Genomic DNA, 16,385 nt, shown 5'->3' on the forward strand with positions numbered 1-16,385 from the left:
TTTTATATCAGAAAATATACAGTAAGAATAAACTTGGCCTTTATATAGTAGTGATAATTATTATTAGTAGTAGTATTATTATTGTTGTCATTGTTTATTTAATGAATATTTAAGATTTTATAAATAATGTTTATTTTGTTTATTTTCAATTTTATAATCTAAGAAAGATAAATACTGGACAAAGTATAAAAAAATGTCAGTGATGATTGTGCAAACATAATTTATTTATAAATCAGAAGATATACATGCAGAAACTTGGCGTTGATTTGTTAATATCCCTCAAACAATCATCCCAGCTCGTAAGATAGGACTCACACACACACACACACATCACAATAACATTAATTATTAAAATTCACAATAACATTGATTGTTAGCATCTGCTGTCTTACCTTTGGGGCTGTACTCTGGTCCGTTGGGCACCTCCTGCAGGGTGATGTGCTGGCCGTACAGGGGTCTGGGTGGAGCTGGGTTTTGTGGGTGACACACGGCAGGAGGCTGCATATGAGGAGCCACAGTCACTGCCATCCTGCCACTCGACCTCTACAGAAACAAACACAACACAAACTACTAAAGCTAGAGCTGGGATGTTGGTTTTACTTGGGAAAGTCACAGAGATGATTGAATGATTTGCAGTTCACTGTAAACACAGAATATCTAAACCCTTTTTTGTGTCAAAAGTCTTTTGTCTTTCATTCAAAACTGCTTACCACCGGTGAACAGCAACAATTTTACACATAAAATTCCCTGTGTGGCCCGAGGCACCTCGAGTTTCTGTTGAAGCAAAGTGCTTGAGAAGCATTTTTATTCTTTTGATCTCGGTGGGACTCTGACGTCAGGCCAGGAGAAGGGGAAATTAGACAGTGAAAAAATAAATAAATGAAAAAAGGGACACTATCAGGGATATTTCAACTGATTCCTTAACAGGGTTATACCACCATTTTTTTTTTTTTTTTTTTTTTTTCATGAAGAGCTCTTTAAATGTTAATAAAGTCTAGCACCAAAATAGTCATATTTTAGTTTTTCCACAGATTTTATTTTATTTTATTTTATTTTATTTTATTTTATTTTATTTTTTTTTTTTTAATTTTTTATTTTATTTTATTTAAGCTCTGTCTTTTAGAAATGCCCTCTTTACATACGGCATGCGAAAGAGTTTTTTTTCTGCAAGACACTAGGGCTGTCAAAATGACTAAACAAAATACCAAAAAAAAAAAAAAAAATGAAATTCAAAATTCAAAAAAGCTTTTGGCTTCTCTCCTGAGGCCACAAGAGGGTGCATCGCGCCAAAAAAACTATGCATGTTTCTTCAAAGTGTAATAAAATAACATGACTATCTTTGAAAAAAAAAAGCAAAATGTTAACTACATATAATTAATAAAGTTGCTTAAACAATTAGAAGAAAAAAAAAAACAGCACCATGCATGCATGTATAATTTAATACGAAGGGCCGAAAACCAATGACAAACAGTAGGCTACTTTCTTCATTTAAAAACATGAGATATAGTGGGATGGGGAAAAACTGTCATAAAGTCTTGAGACATGTTTGTTAAAAGTTGAACTTACATTAATTTTACATGGCTTTCTAAACACGGCTCTCTTGTGCAAGACGTAAGTGTAATGCTGATCGATGTCCCTCTAGAAAATGTGATAATTATGCGTTCTGTGTGAATGGCTTGGTTTCAGTTTTGACGTAAACAACATCTTCTCCACACTTACATCGTCATCGCATTTCGTGCGCCATTGATTAGGCTGCCTGACGGCTGACGCGGACCTAAAATTCTAATGCAACTTTTTTCTTCTTCTTCTATTTTTTAATTCGACGAATATTCAATTTTTTTTTTTTTTTTTTTTTTGACCGCCCTACAAGACACAGGCTGTAAGGTTTTCTGTCAGGTCCAATATACTCTTCAACTGTGACTATGAAAATATAATTCATGAAGGTTTCCGCCGTGTCATGTTTTGTGTTTGTTGTTGTACTCACGTAGTCTCCATGGGCTCGTTTGGTTGATGGTTGTCACCTGTGTGTTGATTGTCTCGCTCCAGCTGATCCTCATCTCCACTCAGCTACATATACTCCTACATCATCTCTCTGGTTGTTGTCAGATCCTCATTCATGTCTCCACTGCCTAGTTGGTTTACCGTCTTCCGTGTTCGTGTGCTGGATTGTATTCGTGTGTTGTCGCTTCGTGTCAGTGTTCCGGTCTGTTCCTGGTTTCATCCATTGACCGTCTTCAACCGTCACCTGGGACTTCACCATCCAGCTCTTTCTCACGCCACCGTAGACCTTCGTTGCCATTGCCTACATTCTGGACTCCTGATTTCAATAACTTCTTCTGATTGCCTGCAATTGCTTCCCTCCTCTTTTACCAGCCGTCACAGTAGGATCTGACCATCATGGAAGCAGCAGGCGATCGCTCCCCATCTCATCTAGAGGAGTTTTTGCAGAGAGCCGTTGATCGCATTGATCGCCAAGACAAGGCGCTAGATGAGATGGGGTCGAGCTTTCCAAGCAATGGTGAACGAAGGTGTCCGAGCTCGCTCTCCAGGGCTCAACGACAACATACAACCGCCACCCGCTGCGCCCTCCCACGCCACCCACAACCGCCGATCGTCTCCGGAGGGATTTCCAGTCCGAACCACGCCTCCCCATCCCTGAGAAATATGCGGGTGAGCCAAAGTTTTGTCGATCATTTCTGTCTCATTGTTTCTCTGCACTTCGCCCTGCAGCCCCGCACTTTTCACGTTTCACACCGAGGAAATGAAGGTGGCATTCGTTTTGTCACTACTGACGGGGAGGGCTGCCCTCTGGGGGGACGGCGGTGTGTGGGAGAACCAAGACAGCTGCTGTGCCTCGTTTCCACGCCCTTTTCGGAGGAGATGAGAACGGGTCTTCGACCGCACCGCGTCCGTCGCCGGGAGGGAGGGCGGCTAGACTTCTCACGGACCTACGTCAGGAAGACAGGTCCGTAGCCGACTATTCTATTGAGTTCCGCACCCTGGCGGCGGAGTGTCAGTGGAACGAAAGAGGAGGCGCAGTGTGGATCACTTCCTGCATGGGTTTGGCTGACCGCATCCAACAGGAGATCCGCGCCGTCGAGCTCCCCACTTCTCTCAATGGCCTGATCGACCTCAACACCATCAGAGTAGACAACCGACTCGACCAAGCCGCCAGACGGAGGGGGAGAGGCAGTTCTCGCGACCAGACCGGAGGCTCAGCGTCAGCGCTCAGAGGTTGCGGTTCAGCCCCACCGGGAGATCTTGAACCCATGCAGGTGGGGCGAGCTCGGGCTCTCCCGGGAGGAGAGGATCAGGCGGAGATCCCTGGGACTATGTTTATACTGCGGCAGCCAAGAACATCACATCCAGCGCTGTCCGGTAAAAGACCAAGCCCGATAGTTAAAACGGAGGCTACTATCGGGTGGGATCTCTGCCAGGAAAGACCTCATATCTACATCGACACTCCTTCCGGTGAGTCTACGGTGGTCCACCCACGCACTCGATCATCACGCTTTGTTTGGATTTCTGGGGCAGAGGGTAGTTTTTATGGACTGTAAGTTGGCTACTAAAACTCACATTCCTCTCACCTCCCTCAAACACCCCATTGCACCTTGTTGCACTCAACGGACACAGACTGCCAGTCATCACACAGACCACTGTACCGGTTTTTCTCTCATCACATCTGGCAACCATACGGAGGAGATTTCATTTTACATCACGGACTCACCTCAATCCCCCATTTGTTCTAGGTCACACCTGGCTCCAGAAACACAACCCCAGGATCAATTGGCGCCTCGGATCTGTGGTTAGCTGGAGCGAGGAGTGTCATTTGTCTTGTCTTTTGTCTGCTGGTGTTAATGTTTTCTGAGTCTGTGTTTCAGGGGGAAGCAGTGGATTTGGCTAACGTGCCCGCGGAGTACCACGCCCTGAAGGAGGTGTTTCAGTAAGTCTCGGGCTGATTCTCTTTCTCCTCATCGTCCCTATGACTGTGCGATAGGGTTATTTGCCAGGAAACTTCTCCGCCCTAAGGGCAAGTTATATTCTTTGTCTATTCCAGAGACGGCGGCCATGGAGAAATATATATCCAGTTCTCTAGCAACGGGGTTTCATCCGCCCTTTCTTCTTCTCCAGGCGGGGGCGGGGTTCTTTTTTGTGGGAAAGAAGGACGGATCCTTGCGACCTTGCATTGACTACCGAGGGGCTGAACAAACATAACGGTAAAGGAACACTATCCTTTGCCGCTTATGTCTTCAGCTTTTGAGAGGTTGCAGGGAGCGTCCGTTTTCACTAAATTTGGACTTACGTAATGCTTATCATTTGGTCCGCATCAGGGAGGGGGATGAGTGGAAGACTGCCTTTAACACCCCTAGAGGCCATTTGAGTACTGCGTGATGCCTTTCGGGCTTAACGAACTCGCCGGCAGTCTTCCAAGCACTCGTTAATGACGTGTTGCGAGACATGGTCGATCTGTTCATATATGTTTACCTGGATGACATATTGATTTTTTTCTTCGTCTCTCCAGGAACACGTGCAAAACACGTACGACGAGTTGCTTCTGCGGTTGCTAGAGAATGGATTGTTTGTCAAGGCGGAGAAATGCGTTTTTCATGCACAGTCTGTTTCTTTTCTAGGACACATCATTTCGACTGAGGGTTTTCGCATGGATCCTGAGAAGGTTAAGGCTGTGGTAAATTGGCCATCCCCAGAGTCTCGCAAGGCCCTGCAGAGATTTCTGGGGGTCGCCAATTTTTACCGGCGTTTCATTCGCAATTTCAGCCAACTAGCCGCTCCTCCTGACCGCCTTGACCTCCCCTAGTTTGACGTTCAGGTGGTCAAAACGCAGCCGAGGCTGCGTTTTGCCAAACTGAAAAAGCTGCTTTTTTTTCAGCTCCCATTCTCGTCACCCCTGATCGCTCACGTCAATTCATAGTGGAGGTCGACGCGTCAGAGGGTGTGGGGGTAGGAGCAGTGTTGTCCAACGCGCATCCTCAGACGGAAAGGTGCATCCTTGCGCGTATTATTCTCACCGTTTATCTCCTGCAGAGGTTAATTATGACATTGGCAATCGAGAGTTGTTGGCAGTCAAACTTGCACTGGAAGAATGGCGTCACTGGCTTGAAGGGTCGGGTGTACCTTTCATTGTATGGACGGACCATAAGAATCTCGAATACATTAGAACCGCCAAAAGACTTATACTCCAGGCAGGCTCGGTGGGCATTGTTTTTCGGTCGTTTCGATTTTACACTTTCTTACCGGGCCGGGTTCCAAGAACATCAAACCCGATGCTTTATCCCGTCTTTTTGAGCGCGTTCCGATCGTACTGCTACTCCCGAGCCCATTTTACCGGGGACCATCATTATCTCCGCGCTCAGATGGGAGGTCGAATCGAAGGTGTTGACTGCCTTAGAAGGGGTAACGCCCCCGGCTCGTTGCCCACTGAACCGATTGTTTGTGCCGGAGGGGTTACGGTCAGACGTTCTCCAGTGGGGTCATTGTTCCAGTGTTGCTTGTCACCCAGGGGTTAGTAGAACTAGGTTTCTAGTCAAGCAACGATTTTGGTGGCCTGGTATGGCTCGTGACGTCCACGACTTCGTCTTGGGCTTGTTCAGTTTGCGCTATTGGGTAAGACTTCCAATCAACCTCCAGATGGGTTACTCTTACCGCTGTCTGTCCCTTCGAGACCCTGGTCCCACATTTCGCTAGATTTCATTACCGCCCTCCCGCCCTCTAAGGGCAATACGGTGATTTAACCGTAGTGGACCGGTTCTCGAAGGCGACTCATTTTATTCCCTTGCCCAAATTACCATCAGCCAAGGAAACAGCGGTAGCTGTCATTTGACCACGTCTTCCGTATACATGGCCTTCCGACAGACGTGGTTTCTGACAGGGGTCCCCAAATTTGTGTCCAAATTTTGGCGAGAATTTTGTAAATTGTTAGGAGCGACTGTTAGTCTTTCTTCCGGGTTCCATCCCCAGAGCAATGGTCAAACCGAGCGAGCCAATCAGGATGTCGAAAGGGTTTTGCGATGTTTGGCTTCCAATAATCCTTCGTCCTGGTGTCAGCAACTCTCAATTGTGGAGTACGCACACAATTCTTTACCGGTGTCATCTACGGGCATGTCTCCATTTAAGTGTAGTTTAGGGTACCAACCACCTAATTTTGTCAGTACGGAATCCGAGGTTTCGGTCCCCTCCGCACACGCACTAGTCCAGAGGTGTCACCGCACCTGGACCAGAGCTCGCAGAGCTCTGCTCCAGGCTAGGTCGCGCACCAAGGCTAAGGCCGATCGCCACCGGTCGAAGCCTCCCCGTTACGTCGTCGGTCAAGTAGTGTGGCTTTCTACCCAGAATATTCAGATGCGTTCCGTTTCGAATAAGCTTGCTCCCAAATTTATTGGCCCGTTTTCTGTTACCAAATCATTAATCCGGTAACAGTGCGTCTTAGCCTTCCTCCGGCGTACAGGAGGGTTCATCCCGTGTTCCATGTGTCCAAAATTAAACCGGTGGTTTTTTCCCGTCTTAACCCGCTTGCCCCGGTTCCCCCCCCCCCGCCTCGTATCGTTAATGGGGAAACCCACATATTTGGTTAATCGTATCTGGACTCTAGACGGAGGGGACGCGGATTTCAGTACTTGGTGGATTGGGAAGGTTACGGTCCGGAGGAGAGAAGGTGGGTTCCTGCTCGGGACATACTGGATCACCGCCTTATGGTGATGATTACAATCTACAGGTAAAGCAGGCTGGGAACGTCAGGTGACGTCCTAGGGGAGGGGGGGTACTGTCACGGTAGGAAATCCATTGTTTCCTCCGTGTCATGTTTTGTGTTTGTTGTTGTACTCACGTAGTCTCCATGTGCTCGTTTGGTTGATTGTTGTCACCTGTGTGTTGATTGTCTCGCTCCAGCTGATCCTCATCTCCACTCAGCTACATATACTCACTCATCTCTCTGTCTGTTGTCAGATCCTCATTCATGTCTCCACTGCCTAGTTGGTTTACCGTCTTCCGTGTTCGTGTGCTGGATTGTATTCGTGTTGTCGTCTTCGTGTCAGTGTTCCGGTCTGTTCCTGGTTTCATCCATTGACCGTCTTTACCGTCACCTGCGACTTCACCATCCAGCTCTTCTCACGCCACCGTAGACCTTCGTTGCCATTGCCTACATTCTGGACTCTGATTTCAATAAACTTCTTCTGATTGCCTGCAATTGCTTCCTCCTCTTTTACCAGCCGTCACATATGGGTTTTTTTGTTATGTCCTATATAATCATCTATTGTCTATGATGGTTTATTGTGTTTTATTGGAATAAATATGATGGAGGTAAACACACAGAAGCATTAACCACTCAATCACTGCAATCTGTGTCTAAGAGGCCAACATATCCACAAAAAGTCCTTCATCAGCGGGATGTTTTCTGAGAACTGCCTCTGAGCCTCATTCTGAGGGAAAATACCTCTTACAAAACAGTTTGTGACAGATAAAGTTCTATTGAAATGGGCAAATCAACTTCCTTTGGCCAAAATCGCATGCCATCACATGTAATTGTGTAGAAGATTGTGTGTGTACACACAGGCATTGTCCTCAGCTTGTTGACAGTCTTGGGTAACTTTTTGAATCCAATGTTTAAGATTGATGAAACAATGCGGTTTTTGAGACCAAAGCGTAACGGGCCTTCAGTTTGGAGGAGATTATTGTGCACTATGTCAAGATTTTCCATGAATTACCACAAAGATTTCAATCAGTTCTTCACACAAAACTAGCATGCTGCTTCAGAGGATTTGGACTGTAGTGCACAAGTCATGTGCACCACTTTTGTGATACTTTTATGATGCTTTTTTGGTCATTTTGAAGTTTGACAGACCCAGTGCACTTTTAAAAAAAAGTCTAGTTCATAGTTAGAACTATTCCTGAATCTGCACGAATAAGAGATGCTCTGTAACACTGTGCCCCTGCAGGTTGATACAGGTAATGACAAAAAGAAAGAGAAAGTATGCCCACTATTATATTCCTCTTTAAGTGACAACAGACAGGTTGTGAACTGGAGTGGCTGTGGTGATGGAAGCCGCTGTATCTGAGCTACTGTCTGTCTCCAGGGCTGTTCTTCGTGTAGGGAGGCGTTCGCAGCCTGACTGACTGCCCATCTGATAAACCTGCCGTTGAGTTAAGACTGTGGTTATCAGCTTTATAGTGCTGTGCTCGTTGGAGGATCGGCGGGGGGCTCGGACGGGATCGTGGTAAGGCTGTCTGAAAGTCCGTCACTGGAGTCATGGGGAAAGGAGACAAGAAGTCGAGAGCAGAGAGAGAAATATATGATGGTTGAGGGAGAGACGGAGGAAGTAGGGAGGACGGCTGTAGGATTTATGGAGTACAGGATGGTCCCGTCCCGTACAAAGAGCAATGCCACCCCTGCCCCCATTAACATCAGAGAGCCGGGATATCTGATGATGAGCAGGAAATTAGTGGTACCACACTGATTCAGATTCCTTACCGGTTCCAGTACTTCTGCTTTTAGTATATTTTAAACCATAAATATCCAGAAAAAAAGAAATGCAACTCCATTGCTGAATGAGATAATGAATGGAAAATAATTATTGTAAAAAGTGCAATCTAATAACTGCCCTTAACTATATTAAACTAATAAAATCTGTAGGCCTGTCTTCTAAAATGATGCAAGTCGCTTTCAAAACAGGCATTTAAAAAGCCAAATGCTCAAAATGCACTGAAACTTAATAAATGGGTGGTAATATTTAATTTATTTAAAATTTATTAAATGCCCCTGATAAAATAAAATGAGCATCTTTAACGATGTTGTGATATGAACAACCAGTAACTACACTGATTTAAAGCTCTGCGTGTTGTGATGTGTTTGATTCACCAAAAAGAACAGGGTCATAGAAGTCATTCGTTTGGGAATTGGACTACACTGGTTGCAGGAACTGGACAACACTAGAAGAACAGACTCTTAAGCATCATTCATTCTGGAATCACTACACTATTTGCACTTTACATTTTTTTGATTCACTTAGAAGAACCGGCACATGAGAGTCATTAGTTCGGGAATCAGAGTGCACTTGGTTTTGTTGAATGTTTCACTAATAAGAAGAACAAGCTAAGATAAGATTCATTTGTTTGGGAATCAAACTTCACTGGTTGCATTGTACGTTTATTTATTTTTTTAATTCATTAAATGGAACTGGCATTCCATTTGTTCAGAAATTGGATTACTGTGCTGCATTTTTTTTTATTACAGTTTTTGATTCACTTAAATATTATGTTATGATAATAAAGATAATAAACAAAGATTATGTTCTGATTATTTTATTTATTTTTCTTAAATAGTTAACGGACCCGGTTCCCAATCCTAGAGGTATGCACTAATGCTTTTTTTTGGTTGCTTTGCAACACAAACAACCTGAATGCAAATGTGATGCCTTCAAAGAGTGGATTTCATGATGAAGTGGATTTTTATACAGTAGAATGCTCTTGTGCAACCCTCCAGAAAAATTAAGTGTGTGGTGTCAACAGGGACAACAACACCAGGCAGTCTTGCTCTTTTAGTCTGTAGTGCTAATGACAGACAGTATCTGTGCGTCTTCCTCAGGTTCACTGGTCTTCGTGAGTGAGCGAGGGGTGGAGGGGATGTTCAGAGGGAGATGTGAGATCAGAGAATGTCTTTTCTTCTTCAGCGCATGTAAATGAATGAACCGGGAGGGAGCCCCCTCTGCAAAGCCTTTGACTGTAGTGGCAGACAAGCGTCTCAGTTTCAAAAGCCACGAGGCCACCTGAGCAGATTACCAGAACGGTGAGCCCCTGCATGAGGACGAGGCCGGGTCAGGAGCGGATTAGCATGCGACCCTTTCCAGCTCAGACACTAACAGCCCTGTCTGTGCATACTGATGCCTGAATGTCCTGCATGAATCTTTATTAGACACCTTTGATTCTGCACTCACCTGTGCAGAATCCCAATATGCCCCGAACGGCTCCACGCCAGGACTGTTAATATGTTCCCTTTTTACAAGCGCCCAACAAACTACCTTAACCCTTCTGACCTCTAGACAGGGTGGATGGGGGTTAAAAGGAGGTAAATGTTTTTTCCCTTAAAGCATTCCCATACTAATTCTTCCCCACCCTTTGTATTGTGCATTTATTTAAATGTTCTCTTCGAGAAAAGCCTGACGCTCTCGAGTCACACGCAGCTTTCTGTGTGCAAACAACAGTCTGCATTCAGGGGCGAATTTGTTGTCACCCCCGGGTTCACATCCATTTAATACCACTGAAATCACATTGATATTCACCTTTCTACAGCATTTGCATCTGCTCAGACAATAGCAAATGTATATGAAACACCTGGAGGCAAGAAACCATAGTGACAAGAGCTGGAATATTATTCTAATGTGGCATAGAACAAAATAAAGGATATGTTTTGATTGAACTGAAACTGAACATGTAAAGGGACAGTTTTATATATATACACTATATTTAATTTATATTTAAAGGGATAGCTCACCCAAAAATTTACTCACTCAGTTGTTCCAAATCTAGATTAATTTATTTTTATGGATTTTCTTTCTTCTGCTGAACACACAAGAAAATAGTTTCAAAAATATGGGTAACCAAAGAGTAGCTGGCAGCCATTGACTTTTAATTAAGGATATAATAATACAAGTTAAGCTGAATCAACAGAAATTGTGCAATTATTTTGATTACCAAAAAAAGATTACGATGAGGCACTTAAAATGGAAGAGAGGTCCAGTATATAATTTTACAACAGATATATACACTACCTTTTGCTTGTAAAACTTTTTGTACTATTTTAGCTGTATTTAAATTATTATCATTAATAAACTATTTGAATTATAATTTTTACAGTTGTTTTGTGGTTTCAGTGTTTACTGCATTACGTTTTAATGGCAAAATCTGAAGTAAAATTAGACATAATTTTATATAAAGAAGTTAATGTTGCTAAAAAAGTTACAGCTTTTTTTTTTTTTAATCCAAAGCAATTTATAATTCATTCAAGGTGTGCTTTTTATTAGCCATTTGTCCCATTAATTTTTGTATTAATTAACATTATGCCATAAATGGTGTTGATGTTGATGCAGCAACAACCATAGCTGTGTGTTCACTTGCTTCTTACACATGGCTAGTGTGGGCAGCTCAGGCCAAACAGAGGTGATTTATAGTGGAAGGTGGAGGTCTTACCATTACACCCAGACAGGCAGGCATTTGAAGAGCCTGACAAGAGGAAACTGGATCCAAGTAGTAACTCATTCTACGAGCTGGAGCTGCAGCAATGGAGGCCTGCAGACAAGACACACACACACGAGAGGTGAGGACCTCAATCAATCACACACTGTTTATTCCAGAGACGAGGCTCCACCATCCTGGATTAGAAATAACCTGCCACTCAAAGCTAAAGATGACATGAGGTGAGCCCAACAGAGCCGAAGGCCGGGAACTAATGGTGAAGTGATAGAGCATTCATCTATTGCAGTGTTATGTTGCTTAAGTGTGTCTTAATCAACTGGACTGTGTGGTGATCAGATAAATCAAAGCAGAGTCATCGTACGTTTTATATGTGCATGACTTCGACTGTGTCATTGTTTACTTCTGTGTAAATAAGAATAATTTAATAAAAATAGTAGTCAGCTGAAATTGCTTCATCAGTGGTACTAGACAGCATGAGATATTAACACATTATTGCTGAAAAAAAAGTATACAATGAGGCACTTACAATGGAAGTGGATGATGGCAGATTTTGGAGGGTTTATTTCATGCTTAGAATTTTAGAAACATGCATATGCTACCTCTTCTGTTAATATATATGAAAAATAAATAAAATATATATTAATAAAATAAAACAATATTATAAGATATACAATACACTGATATACAATATTTTATTAGTAGTAGTATTATTAGTAGTAGTATTAAAAAAAAAATGGAAATAACAAATAATTGCCAATAAAGCTTAGTTATCAGCCAACAATAATTTAAAAAGCCAAGTATAGAATGATTTATTGGTTTAATCAATGCAATCCAATTAACTGTTATTAAATAGTAGTAAAAATACTAAGCTAAGAACATTAAACCAATCAAATACTGAGCAATAAAGTTTGATCTCTTCAGTCCAGAGTCTGGCGTCTGTCTCTTTTCTACCCTCCCCTCTCATTCTGTCAGTGTCTTCTTACTGCCATCCCTTAATCATTGTTTACTAGAGCAGGCATTAGAGAGAGAGAGAGAGAGAGAGAGAGAGAGAGAGCGCTTGAGCCCAGCTGTGCTGATTCTGTTTCTGGTTCGTGTTGATGATGTGGACATGGTGGAGATGGACTGAGGATTCACCAAAAACAGTAGTGTGTGTGTGTGTGTGTGTGTGTGTGTGTGTGTGTGTGTGTGTGTGTGTGTGTGTGTGTGTGTGTGTGTGTAAGAGAGAGTGAACATCTTGAAGTGCTTAGAGAGTGTGGCAACTGATGTTCCTCTGAGTCAAAGGTTGAGGTGACCGTCACAGATGGATCTTCCAGAGGTTATCACAACACTCTTATTCAGCACAATGCACTTCACTATTCCAAATGTCACGTAAAAACACAATTTAACTAATAGAAAGAAAAAAATTATTAAATAAATAAATAAAATGATAATAATACATCTTCTTTTCTGTTTGTACAAACTATACAAATGTGTCTTTATATATCAATCACACGTAGTTATTTTTTTTCAGATAGTTAACAAGAAAAAAAAAAAAAAATCAGAAGGATGGTATTTAAAAGTCACATTTGAAGCGATAAAGTTGCAAAACGTTCCAAAATCAACTCATCATGAAAAGTTCGACTGTTGCCCGTCACTATGATCACTCGTCACACTGAGGTTCCTCGCGCTCCGTGAATAACGGCGCGATTCATCCTGATCCAGAGTGACTTCAGAGCGAAGCGCTCGCGCTCTGTACAATACAACCACTTAGTACTACAGCTAATCAACAGAGGACTGAAAACGAACTTTGTTCTTACCGTGGTTTGCTGGAGTCGCGGAAGGCTGTCGGCGGCGGCTGTCAGCTGCTGTTTGTACCTGGCTCGTCTTTGGAGAGGAAGGATAAAGCGCACTTGCTGGAGTCCCACCCTCTCCAATCACTGCGCTCCTCCAAAACCATCCAGCACTCTCCACATCCAACAAGTGTGCAGCGATTCACGCTGTTCCTGTATGAACTGTTGGACACTTGTTACACGTCGTGTGTGTGTGTGTGTGTGTACCAAAATTAAAAATAAAGAAATCTCTAAAATGATGATGATGATGATGATGATGTGTGTGTGTGTGTGTGTGTGTGTGTGTGTGTGTGTGTGTGTGTGTGTGTGTGTGTGTGTGTGTGTGTTTGATTTAGTCTAGTTTAAATGTATGTATTTTTTTAAATTATTTATTGTTTGTTTGTTTGTTATTTTTTATTTTTTTTTGTAACTACTTTAAAAGTGTTGAATTAATTGTTGTATTTTTTTTGTTTTCTTTTTTTTTTTTTTGATGATAAAAATGTAAAATACCAATATTTGTAGTAGTAGTAGTAGTAGTAGTAGTAATAATAATAATAATAATAATTGTTATTATTGTTATTATTATTATTATTATTATTATTATTATTATTATTATTATTATTATTATTATCTTTTTAAACTACTTTAAACACTTTTTTAACTGTTATACATTTTTTATTTTTAAATTTAGATTTAATGAGACTAAATTTTTTGAGTAAAACTACTAAAAAATTAGAAATATAAATTTTTATTATTATTACTACTACTACTACTACTACTACTAATTTTTTTTTTTTTAAATTACTTCAAACATATATCAAGTTCCTAAATGTAATCTTTATATTTATGTTGTTTATGTTGTTATTTTTAAATTCACTAAAAAGTAAAACTACTAATTTTTAATATAATTATGATCGTGGTAGTAGTTTATTTGAATTTATTTATATTTTATATATTTATTATATATATATATATTTAATTCATTCATTTGTTATTAAAGTTTAATTTTTTTGTTATTTTTATTAAAGGTAATTTTTACTGCTTTAGGCACATTTTACTAACAATGTCTATTACACACATGATGTGAGCTTAGTTATTCACTCTAGCTCTTCCTGAGCTTGACTGCGTCACAAAGGTTCAGGAGGAAGTGGAGCGAATGACTTTTCCCAGTTCCTCCGTTAGTGTCTGACGGACAGCGTCCAGCAGCCTGCGCTGATTCGGTGAAGTGCTGGAGGAAAAGTCCATATACAGAGGAAGAGGAAGAGCGTGGCCGATGGGGGTCACAATGAGTGGATTTCCTCCGGTCACGTCTCTGTCCAGCAGGTTGCTGGGCCGTGGAGAGGAGGAGAGTATCAGGGAGAGGTTTAGGGAGCGGTTTTGTTTGGACATACTGTCCAAGGTCCCTCTTCATGCTGCTGGTGGGAGGAAGGCAGTTTTGGGCCGAAGCGATGATGTGCTGCTGAGCTAGGATGAGTTTTGGATAGAAGAGAGGAGAAAAGAGGCTATTTATCATGTGTGGTTCCTAAATACAGCTGCGTCGCTTTGACCACATGAACAGAAGATGACGAGGCCTGCGTGGCTATGACCTGTGTTTGTATAATCATGTGTGTATTTGAGAGAGATCCCACCTGTGTGTGACAGAATACAGTGCGAGAGAAAGCCTGGCTTGTCTTATGATCTGATCTAGCCTTGTTTGAGACGACAACACATTTACTCAGAAGTGACAGTTGTGTAATCACATCTCTCCTTTTGAGATACTATAGTTCTGTGCTTTTTATAGATCTGTGTTGGTTTGAGATACTACTATGGTTTTTAATATTTTCTGTTTTAATGCTGTTATATATATTTAGAGGATTTTATGTCTGTACAGTTTTTTAGAAATTTTTATTTCAGTTTTAGCTATGTTAATACATCAAGATGAGAAATTTAGAAATGTGTTCTTTGCAATACCTATAATAAAATGTTTTAATATTTTATTTATTTGTAACATTCAATGTATTTAAACAAAAATTATTTTATTATGTGATATAAATAAAATATACTATCATTTATTTAGTTAGTGTTAAAAGTTACATTTAGTATATTTATGTTTTTTAGATTTTTGACTTTTTGAATTTTTTTTTTTTTTTTTTTATTTTATTTTATTTTATTTTATTTTATTTCGTGTTTTGTGTGGTTTAATGTAATTTATGGTTTGAATTGATTTACCAAGCGACTAACTAAAATATATAAGCTTTTTAATATATGTGTTTATTTTTTTATTTGTGTGATTATTTAATTTCGCTTTGGCGACTAGCTTAATAATAATTAAGCAATAAAACAGAAAATTATTGGAGTATTTTATATGGAAATACAGTTTAAATCTTTTTACTTGAAGATTTCATGTTCAATTCAATTTGTTGCTTGTCCTTTAAAGTAATTTTTAGGTGAAAATTATTTCTACACCATTTTTTTTCAGTAATAATCATGGTGAATACATGGGATTATTTCTATGCAATCATTTTCCTGATGATTATGTCTCTGTTTTCTCCCATCAAACTCAAACAGTCCACTCAAAGCGATGAGTTTTTATCAGCGGGCCATTCGTGTCTCGTCTGAAACACCTTGTGGGTGAGAGATAAGCCCTTCCGCGGCTGTCCCGTGCTCTCATTTGTTTGAATTAGAAAGTGCGTGGTCAAAGATCCTCCATGCGGGTCCTTGAAACTATATCTGGAGGTGCTTTCAAGTCCAAAGTGAGAAGCGTGAAGAAGTGACATGTCAACCTGCTCTGTCTCGGACGGGAATGACTCTGAAGCCAGGCAAAGCAATCCCAGAAAGCTTAGGAAGGGCCAACACATCAGGGGCAAAAGGAGAGCTGTGTGACTTACGGCCATGTGCTGAGAGAAACAGGAGAGACGGGAGAAAAAAGAGATAGGTGGGTAAGACACGCCCCTTCTGATGAGCCAAATTGAATAAAAGGCAGTGAATGTGATCCAGATCTTCCCCGTGTGCCCAATGCTGTTTCAGTTAGCATGATAACGGCTTCAAAGGAGAGGCCTCGATGCTCTTCTGCTCCACATGATCTCCTCTCATCACCTCCTGCACGCCTCGCACCTCCCTTATCACTCCAACACCTCTCGCTCGCCCTGTGAAGCATTCTCCTTCTCTCTCGCTCTTTCCCTTCTTGCTCATATATTTGGGTGATTCTTTTGATAAGGGTAGATTATAATAGTTTATAAAACTTTATAATTAAATTTTATAAATTATAGTTTTAAACCATTTTTATTATTATTATTTTAGTACATCAGGTTAAGCTAAATTAAAATGAGAAATATTTCCTTGCCAACTACCTAAAATAAAACATTTCATTCATTTCAAGTAACAAAAATGTATTTA

At 41.1% G+C, this 16,385-nt stretch overlaps 1 protein-coding gene across 2 annotated transcripts in view; it reads right to left on the bottom strand.

Annotated features, from left to right (window-relative positions):
* Positions 1 to 13,150, bottom strand: part of LOC109063082 (protein c-ets-1-B) — a 50,156-nt gene extending 37,006 nt beyond the window's left edge. The window contains exons 1-3 of one of the 2 annotated variants that reach the window (XM_042774750.1): positions 12,999 to 13,150; positions 11,197 to 11,295; positions 393 to 543 (exon numbers count right to left, since the gene is read on the bottom strand). In XM_042774750.1, coding sequence (XP_042630684.1) covers positions 393 to 543; positions 11,197 to 11,265 — 220 coding nt within the window. In that variant the 5' untranslated portion in view covers positions 11,266 to 11,295; positions 12,999 to 13,150. The remainder of the gene's footprint in view (positions 1 to 392; positions 544 to 11,196; positions 11,296 to 12,998) is intronic. The other variant, XM_042774749.1, reaches the window with a different exon arrangement.
* Positions 13,151 to 16,385: the final 3,235 nt, after the last annotated feature.

Source organism: Cyprinus carpio, chromosome A18 (genome assembly GCF_018340385.1).
Source record: "Cyprinus carpio isolate SPL01 chromosome A18, ASM1834038v1, whole genome shotgun sequence".
Classification (NCBI taxonomy): Eukaryota; Metazoa; Chordata; class Actinopteri; order Cypriniformes; family Cyprinidae; genus Cyprinus; species Cyprinus carpio.